This window comes from Danio aesculapii, chromosome 6, assembly GCF_903798145.1.
Source record: "Danio aesculapii chromosome 6, fDanAes4.1, whole genome shotgun sequence".
Lineage (NCBI taxonomy): Eukaryota > Metazoa > Chordata > Actinopteri > Cypriniformes > Danionidae > Danio > Danio aesculapii.
This window is the reverse complement of record NC_079440.1, coordinates 709,023-719,397: the sequence shown is the minus strand read 5'-3', so window position 1 is coordinate 719,397 and position 10,375 is coordinate 709,023. Positions and strand designations below refer to the sequence as shown.

General features: G+C 40.9%; 1 protein-coding gene across 1 annotated transcript in view; it reads left to right on the top strand.

Moving 5' to 3' along the window:
- Positions 1 to 2,482: 2,482 nt before the first annotated feature.
- The window catches only part of cacng2b (calcium channel, voltage-dependent, gamma subunit 2b), an 11,715-nt gene continuing 3,822 nt past the window's right edge, over positions 2,483 to 10,375 (top strand). Inside the window, exon 1 of the mRNA XM_056459276.1 lies at positions 2,483 to 3,728. Coding sequence (XP_056315251.1) covers positions 3,518 to 3,728 — 211 coding nt within the window. The 5' untranslated portion in view covers positions 2,483 to 3,517. The remainder of the gene's footprint in view (positions 3,729 to 10,375) is intronic.

The following is a 10,375-nucleotide window of genomic DNA, read 5'->3' as shown; positions in this document are numbered from 1 at the left end:
TTTGGTATAAGATTGCAGAGGAATGGTTTGACTAGACATGTACAGGTTTTTAACCATCAATACTGATCACCTTTTAGTCACTCTGCAAAACTAAAGTTCGAACCGCTGTGGTTTAAAACATGAATATTAGTATTTTAGTTTGTCACGTCTGCAGAAATGAATTTTCTGTCGTCTCCTCATACTTCAGTTTCTTATCTAATCTTCTGACCAATCAAATGCTCTCTAGTGTCTGACATGCCCCGCCCCCTTCTTCTCATTAGCTGTTCAATTGATGCGCTTGAGCTCTCACTGGCAGAGCTGTGAGAAACGCAAAGCTAATGGCTGCTTTCTGTAAAGGGGAGGAGCTACTCTTTACCCCACCCTCTCTACATGTTTCAGTTGAGATTACGTTACTCATTGAATGATAACATGCTCATTTCAAAGCACTTCAGGAGATCTCTAACGCGTGAGTGATGATCAGTGATGGATGGTGATGAGCGGGACACAGCAGACGGGTGTTTGCTCGGTGCTGTAATCATCTGATGTCTGCTGTGTTCTGTGTGCTGAATGAACGAATCAACAAATACAGCAGCATGTCGGAGCTGCCAGAGCTGCTGATAGAGCCACACACACACGCTTACACAGCTCATTACACACGTCTGCAGCTTTATACACACATCACCATGACAGAAACTACTTTAATATTATTTAATCTTTTATTTCATTCGAATACACTTTATTATTTCTTTATAGTGATATTATGAGGATGGATGGACAATGTGCTCTTTTATATTGTGACTACAGTAAGTGGATCATTATCAATAATAACAAATAAAGGAACTAACGGGACACACGGCGCGCAGTGGGTAACAAGATCACCTCACAGCAAGAAGGTCACTGGTCCAAACACATGCGCTACAGGGGAATTGATCAACTAAACTGGCCGTAGTGTATGAGGGTGTGTGGGTGTTTCCCAGTACTGGGTTGCAGCTGGAAGGGCATCCGCTGTGTGAAACATATGCTGGAATAGTTGACAGTTAAATTAATTAACCAATGAATCAATGTGTGTGTGTGTGCGTGTTTCTGTATGTGATTTGTGTGTGTGTGTGTGTGTGTGTGTGTGGGTGTGTGTGTGTGTGTGTGTGAGAGCGCGCGCGTGCGTGCGTACGTGTGTGTGTTTGTGTGTGTTTCTGTATATGATTTTTTTGTGTGTGTGTGTGTGTGTGTGTGTGTGTTTGTGTGTGTGGGTGGGTGGGTGTACAGTTTGTGTTCTGTGTGTGTGTGTGTGTGTGTGTGTGTGTGTGTGTGTGTGGGGGTGGGCGGGTGGGTGTACAGTTTTTGTGTGTGTTTGTTCAGCATGTTTTCTGTGTGTGTGTGTGTGTTTGTGTTCAATATGTGTTCAGTGTCTGTGAGTGTGTGTTTGTAGGAGGTTGTTCTGTCTGTGTGTGTGTGGGGGTGGGTAGGGGTGTTCAGTAGGCTATATGTTCAGTGTGTGTGTTTGTGTGTAATATGTATTCAGTGTCTGTAATTGTGCGCGTAGGTGGTTGTTCTGTCTGTGTGTGTGTGTGGGGGGGGGGTGTTCAGTAGGCTATATGTTCAGTGTGTGTGTGTGTGTGTGTGTGTGTGTGTGTGTGTAATATGTATTCAGTGTCTGTAATTGTGCGTGTAGGTGGTTGTTCTGTCTGTGTGTGTGTGTGTGTGTGGGGGGGGGGGGGGGGTGTTCAGTAGGCTATATGTTCAGTGTATGTGAAGTGCGGTGTGTGTGTGTGTGTGTGTGTGTGTTTGTGTGTGTGTGTGCGCGCGCGCTATATGTGTTCAGTGTCTGTGAGTGTGTGTGTGTGGGGGGGGGGTGTTCAGTGTTTGTTAAATGCGGTGTGTGTGTTCAGTAGGCTGTGTGTGTGTGTTCAGTGTCTGTGAGTGTGTGTGTGTGGGGGGGGGGGGGGGGTGTTCAGTAGGCTACGTGTTCATTGTATGTTAAATGCGGTGTGTGTTCAGTGTCTGTGAATGTGTGTGTGGGTGGTTGTTCAGTGTGTGTGTGTGTTCAATGTGGTGTGTGTTGTGAGACACGGAGACATGAGGAACACAGACACATCAACCGCAGCACCATCAGCGGAGCCGCAGCCAATCAGAGTCGTCCTCGTGCGTGACGTCATCGCATTGTATTCTAAATTCATAAATCTTGTTGATCTCCCGCTCTCCTGCCGCACTGGCTGCTGTCTGCTGTGCTGAATGTAAAGTGTGTCCTCTGCTCTGCGTGCGTGCGTGTGTGTGTGTGTGTCTGACTCCGGGATTACAGCAAAGCCCGTTATTAGCTTCACACACGGCGCGGTGATCTGCTGCTGACATGTAAACGAAGGTTAATAGTCGCAGCAGCGCCGTTTATAAGCATCCACCGCGCTCTGAGCGGGGAGTCAGGCAGTCGCCATGGCAACCGCAGCATCCTCAGCCTCAGCACCATCCATCCATCACTGGAGAAATGAAGGAAAATCAGAATCATCATGTATTGTGTTTTTATCATCACACACACACACACACACACACACACACGGATGAATGACGGAGGAGATGATCCAGATGTTGATGTCAGGCGCTAATATTAAAGAAATGTGTGTTTTAGCGTCTCGTGTGCAGGATTGGAGTGTTTAAGTGTGTGTTTCTCGCGCAAGCAACAAGCAGCTGCACCGACAGACAGACAGACACACACTCACGCACACACACACACACGCATACACACACACACAGGAGATCCTCCGTGCGCTGGAAGCCGGGAATATAATCAGATGTTCTCCGGTGTCCGTCCGCGCGTGCTCGCTCGGGCTCCTCTTCTTGATCCTCCGCCGTCGCTCGTGCTCGTGTTTTCCCGCGGTGGATGGCGCCGGCGGGCTGCGGATCGGGCACCGGGAGAGATGTGAGCGGATCGGCGGAGCGGAGAACAGCAGGGCTGCGGTGGAGCGCCGGAGACCGGATGATGATGCTCGGCCGCGCGCTTCCTCAGCACACACTCGACGGCGCAGAGACCACCTATGGAAGCGGCCAAGCAGAATTTTAGGAAGAAGAGAGCGACCCGTTTATTTATGTTATCATTATTTGAATCTGTAATCATCGTCAGGATGGATTGATTTCACCGACGCCTCTGAGTGTGTGTCTCTCTCTGAGTGTGTGTGTGAGAGTGTGTGTGAGACTTTCAGCACAGATTGTTCGCTCTAATCACTTTTGCTTCAGTTAAATCTGAATCTGTTCTGTTCATGGATGTGTGGATGGAGCATCCTCGGCACAGGCCTGACTGGAGACTGGACACTGAAGATGAGCTTATATGATGGCAGAATGCTCCCATTCTGTGTGTGGAGGCTCACTCGAGTTCAGACTAGTGCACTAGTTAGTATGTAGTGCGGGCTGAAGTTCCCTGCGCGCTTGTCTTCCTCCTGAAGGGCTCCTCCTGTTTGGATTCTTCTCATTTTTGTGTCCCCTTGAGTTGTCAAATATTTATTTCCTGTACATCAAGCGGAAAGGGGGCTCCCCTCTGGTGGAATGCGGCAGTATGGGGGTGTTTGAGCGCGGGGTGCAGATGCTGCTAACCACCGTGGGCGCCTTCGCAGCCTTCAGCCTGATGACCATCGCGGTGGGCACCGATTACTGGCTGTACTCGCGCGGCGTCTGCAAAATCAAGACCACCAACGAGAACGAGACCAGCAAGAAGAACGAGGAGGTCATGACCCACTCCGGCCTGTGGAGGACCTGCTGTCTGGAAGGTAGGAGATCTGTGCTGTGTTTCTCAACCACGGTGCACCAGCACTGCACGTTTTGGACGTCTCCTCTGTCTGTTACAGCCATTACAGGTCTTTAAGTCCCTGCTGATGATCTGGATCAGGTGTGTTTGATTAAGGAGACACGGGGAAAGTGCAGAACTGCTGCTCCTCCAGGAGCGTGGTTGAGAAACACAGCTGTAAAGTATTACAGAAGAGAAATGTACATTCTTATTATTGCCTGAAACTCTTCTAGACGTGACTTAGGGCTGTGTGAAAGTTTGTACACCCTATTGAATTTCATGTGCAGTAGTCATAGAAAGTACACTCACAATAGTGCAGCAATGGGTCAAATATGGACAAACCCAACCTTTGAGTTAAAAGTGTCATTTAAATTATATTTGACTCGGCTGGGTCAGTTGGTGTTTCTGTGTGGAGTTTGCATGTTCTCCCCGTGTTGGTGTGGGTTTCCTCCGGGTGTATGGGTGTTTCCCAGTACTGGGTTGCGGCTGGAAGAAAATTTGCTGTGTACAACATATGCTGGAATAGTTGTGATGAATAAGAGACCTAAGGAAAATGAATGAATGGGTCATCTAGAATTAATTTATTAAAAGTGGTATGAAAAAGTTTGTACACCCTGTTGAATTTCCTGGTTTTTCATATAAGGACAACACAAAACAAGCACACACACACTTACAAAAGCCCAAACAATGGGTTAAAGTGTCATTTAAATGTAATTGAAAGCATTAACCCAATGTTGGGTTTGTTCAGATTTGACTCAACATTAGGTTTTGTTTAGTGTATGGGTCATACTCTGTGTAATCTAAGATAAATGTATATTATTATTGACTGAAACTCTTCTAGACGTGACTTATAGTCGTGTGAAAAAGTTTGTACACCCTGTTGAAATTCGAGGTTTTCCATATGAGGACATAATAATAATAAAAGAGCACCCCACCAAAACTGCAGTATTGGGTCAAATATGGGCTGAACATTAGTATATGACAAGCCAGCATTTTTAGTCTCTGGGTTGTGCTCTGTATGTCATGTGAGAGAAATGTACATTATTATTGACTGAAACTCCTCTAGACTTGACTTATCACTGTGTGAAAAAGTTTGTACACCCTGTTGAACTTCATAGTTGTTCGTTTAAGGAGGTGATAAAAAAATTACACTCACGAAAATGCAGCCTTGGGTCAAAGCATAAAAACTCCAGCATATGTGTGCAGATATTCAGAAACATGCTCAGTGAACATTCTTGTTAATCTGTAAAACAGTGCTGGAGTCTGATATTCTGCTTTGTAAATGTATATTACGTGCTGGAACGTGTCTTTGTTTTGGTCTCTTTAGCCCGCCCACTGCCAGTTTAGCCAATTATATTTCAGCACCTCGGGTTGCCAGATGGTGTAAAACAGTGTATTTCATTCAGTCAGTCAGGAAGGCTCTAATAGCATACGCCCGTGACTGAAATGCGACCTCTGGTGGACAGAAGCAGACTCTGAAATGAGACGCAGATTCAGAGTTCCACATGAGGTTATTAATTAGCAAATAATATAAATATTAGGAGTGTAAACATTAGGTGAGCAGGTCACATTGTAACCCCGTGTCCTAACAACACTCTACGTGATGATATACGCAGTGATGAGCAGTTTGGCTGTTTGCAGCAGACGAAACACGACAGAAATGTAACTCCAGCCATTCAGAAGCTCAGAATAGTGCACTCACTGCACTCCAGCACAACAGTCAGCTTTATAATCTAATAATACACATTAAAGCTCTTGAACATGATTAAATGTAGATGCTGAATCACTGATATGTGTTGGTCTGCCATCATAGTCTCAGTTCTGAAGTTCAGTTTCAGACGCTTTATTTTATTCTCCAGATCTGAGCTGAACTATCTGCTGCTGCCTTCAGTATATGCCAATAAATGATGTCAAATGGCATTCAGACTTACATTATTAGCATTTAACACTGAATAAAGCACGTGAGCTGTACCTGAGCTGATCACTGTCAACTTTCTGCTCTTCAGTGGTCAGAAATTGAAGCCGCTTCTACAATATCAATTCTTGTGTTGGTTAGAACAAAACTCCTTTAAAATGGAGAATATTCCTCCTATCACGTGCTGTTGCTTTTATTTAGAACACGGTTTAAATCAGCCTTTAGGCTTGACAGTCAGACACACTGCTGTTGGTGTCGCCAATCTGGCAACCTGTGCTTGTGTGTGTTTTGAACCAGGTTTGTAATAGCTAGTTCAACCACTGGGTGACAAACTTCCACACTTCACACACTCAACAGCTTTGCACACATACAGTAGTGGAAGGGGCGGAGCTTTCGGGCACTGTTGGATTTATTCATTCATTTTCTTTTCAGCTTAGTCCCTTTATTAATCAGGGGTCGCCACAGCGGAATGAACCGCCAACTTATCCAGTACATGTTTTATGCAGCAGATGCTCTTCCAGCCACAACCCATCTCTGGGAAACTGTTGGACTTCATTTATTTTGAATTCTCCTATGAGAGTGATTTTATAGCGCCTCCTATGGTGAACGCGGTTATGGCAGGTGTTCTTTGGGAGTTTGCCCATTTATTTCACTAATTTGGCAAACGTCATCAGGGAAACAGTTTGAATTTCCAGGTTAGTAAAAAAAACGTTAGTGTTCCATTTGGGACTACATGCACACACTATGCTGTTGAGTGTGTAAGGGCATAAGTACACAGTGGATAAGAGCACAGTGTATAGTGGACCATTTGGGATGCAGCTAATCTGTAAAGCATTGATAGAAAAAGCATGTGACTTCCTCCAAGTGATGTCACTTTCTGTGGCGGGAAACTCTGGAAGGCATTGAGGCGTGTCGTTATTATATTTTCACACACACAGTATTTTTACACAGTGAATGCACACACATACTATGTAAACATGAGCTTTTATTTTGGATCTGATTAAGGGTCTCTTTAATGCTTTTGGACAGTAAGATTAGAGAATATTAGAACAATATTTCATATAGTTTTAATATCGTGCTCGGTTTCATCCTTTATTTGAGATGTGTGAAACGGTGAAGCAGAAACCACCCACATAGTGTCATTTTCACAGCAAAATGAGCCTTGAACAGTATATTTCAGCTGTGGGATTAATAATCGGTGTTGTCGTCACTGAACTGGACGTGTTGATTTCTCTGACATCAGACACTCAGGACTGATGAAAGCCGGATCTGAAGAGTTCATCTGGAAGAACGCTGTGTGTTTACTGTTTAGATCTGAGCTAATGAATAACTCATCAGGTTATTTGCACAGTGGACGCGCTATACAAACCAGTGCTGTTCAGTTTACAGAGGTATTATTGTGCAGACTGGCCTGAAGTGAACACACACACACACACACACACACACACAGACGGACAGACAGACAGACAGACAGACAGACAAACAGACAAAAAGATAAACACACACTCACACAGACACACACACATATATAAACACACACGTTGATGGTCCAGTGAGACAAGTGATGATGGTGCAGTGTGACAGGTGATGCCAATTACTATGTCAATCGGTTATTGAATAGGGCTGTATATCTGACTTTGTGTAAAAAAAAAAGGATATTTTGGGCTTTGAGATTGAGACAGGGTGGCTGTAGGAGACAGACAGACAGACAGACAGACAGACAGACAGACAGGCATTGAGATGTTTTCAGCTCCACTGAGAACATTTCACACCTGCTGAAAGGTGATGACAGTTCACCATGTTACACACACACACACACACACACACAGCAGGGCCAGCACGTCTGTGATTCTTTACATATGCTGGGAATGCTGACCGTGTGTTTGTGGAGCAGAGGATGAAGAAGATGATGATGATGATGATGATGTCATCATAGCAACTGAATACTAACCATGAGGAAAACATGCTGCTTTATCCTACAGATATCAGTGTGTGTGTGTGTGTGTGTGTGTAAGACATGCTCCTTATCACTTAAACACACACACACACACACACACACACACTCACGTGTGGAGAACAGTGAATTATGTAATGCAGTTACGCAACATACATGCGTACAGCAGCAGAAAGCAGAGCGAGAGTCTGTTCAGAGCAGCGCACTCATCCTACAGGGCAAGACAGGTCATGTGACTGGGTCAGGGGTCAGAGGTCACAAACCAACATCAGCAGCAGCAGCATCCATGATCTGAGGCTGGAGATTGATCATAATGTCTTATTAGAACATGATCTTTCAGAAACACTCTGATATAATGATCAAGACATATTCATTATTATTATGACAGTAACAGAGTCGACATTCTCCATCATGTCGTGCTTTAGCTCCAGATGCTAACCTCACAGCAGACTCCACATGGCGTAATAATGAACTAATGATGATTAGACTGAATTATTTGATGATAATTGAAGCTGAATGTATGATTCAGGAGGCAGAGACGGTCAGAAACCGCTATAGTGGAGTCTATATGTTCATATTTTCAATATAAAATGTTCTTAAGTACACAATGCAGCATTTGTGTTACTATTAAATTTAATTTGTGCTATAATTCATTAAAGTGTTTGATAAATAATAGAAGGTTTGTGTGTTTCACGCTCCACAGATTAATAAAAAGCTGAAAGAGCAGACTTGAATTGATCTTGTGTCTCATTATAAGTGTCTTTGGAGTCTTTCATCAGTTTAATTCTACATCCCTGATGAATAAATCCATTAATTTCCTAATAAGCGCAGACGAGACTCGGTGATGTCATTCAGAATACTTTACCAGGTCACCATGGAGCCGTCCTCCATCATTTATGTTTCCATGGTAACAGTGTCTTCTTTGATCTCAGGATTATGGATAGTTTCATTCTTTCAGGAAACATGATGATGTTATAAACTCATATGGACGGAGAGGGTGAAATGTGCACACATGAAGAAATGATTGTGTTTATTTTCATTAATATTAGACCTGTTTTCTGTCATTTATTTCTCTCTTATTTGTATGAGAGACGAGAGAGAGGCTGATTTTTAGACGGTTAGAAATGAATCATAAAATGTTGTTTGTTATATAAACTGTTTATTATTATTGATCATTACTCTATTTTTATTACTGTTGCTTTTTTATCACTACTACTATGTAGCAAAAACTAGTCCGAATCATTACTTGAAACCATCTAAATGTACAGCTGTGTATTATTTTGTTTTATTTTATTAAATATTTTATTATATATATTTTTTTATTTACTTTATTTTGTATTTTTATTATATCTTTATTTATTTTCTTCATTTATTTTGCATTTTATTTTATTGTGATTTTGTAAATGTATTTTTTATTTACTTTATTTTATATTATTTATTTAGCATTTTAATATTTATTTTAATTTATTTTGCATTTTATTTTCTTATTATTTTGTTTATTTATTTTTTTTTTACTTATTTTTATTTACTATATTTTATGTTTAAAATTTTATGTTTTATTTTGTTATTTTATTTTTTTATTTAACTTTTTTTATTTAATTAGATTTATTTAGCATTTTATTTATTATTATTATTATTATTATTATTATTATTATTATTATTATTATTATTATTATTATTATTATTATGTAAATAGTTTTTTCATTTTTATTTAATTTTATATTTTATCATTCATTTTCTTTTTGGCTTAGTCCCTTTATTAATCCGGGGTCGCCACAGCGGAATGAACCGCCTACTTAACCGGCCCTTCCAGCCGCAACCCATCTCTGAAAAACTTCCACACACACTCATCCACACACTCATACACTACAGACAATTTAGCCTACCCAATTCACCTGTACCGCATGTGTTTGGACTGTGGGGGAAACCGGAGCACCCGGAGGAAACCCACGTGAACGCAGGGAGAACATGCAAACTCCACACAGAAACACCAACTGACCCAGCCAAGGCTCAAACCAGCGACCTTCATGCTGTGAGGCGACAGCGCTACCTACTGCGGCACTGCGTTTATTTTATTTTATTAATATTTAGTTAATTTTATTAAGTTATTAAAATGTATTTTATTTAATTAATTTTTTTGTTTAATTTAATTTTATTTATTTTGCATTTTATTTTATTATTTGTTAATGTTATTTAATTTAAATTTTATTTAATATATTTTATTTTACTTATTTATTTTGTATTTTATTATTTGTAAAGTTTAATTTTATTCAATTTATTTAATTTATTATAATTTTTTTACTTTATTTGATTTATTTTGCATTTTATTTTATTGTTATTTTGTTTAATTTAATTAAATTAAATTTTTCTTGGACCTGTATCTTGGAAGAATATATTTTAATAATGTTACTACTAGTAATTTTTTTTCTTTGATCATCTTTTTAATAATCATATTAGTCTTTTTTTTCTTTTTTGTGTATGTGTGCTCTAATTGGGTTTGTTTGTTTGTTTGTTTGTTTGTTTGTTTGTTTGTTTGTTTGTTTGTTTGTTTGTTTGTATACTCGTTATATTATGACTTTATGATATTATTCATTGTTTATGTAATGCTTTGGCAAGTCTTGATAAGTCATGCTAATAAAGAAATGAAAATGAAGGAGAGAATTAATTTACCACTGAACAACAGCTTTAACTAATGTCTCTCTCTGTCTCTCTCTCTCTCTCTCTCTCTCTCTCTCTCTCTCTCTCTCTCTCTCCTCCTCTC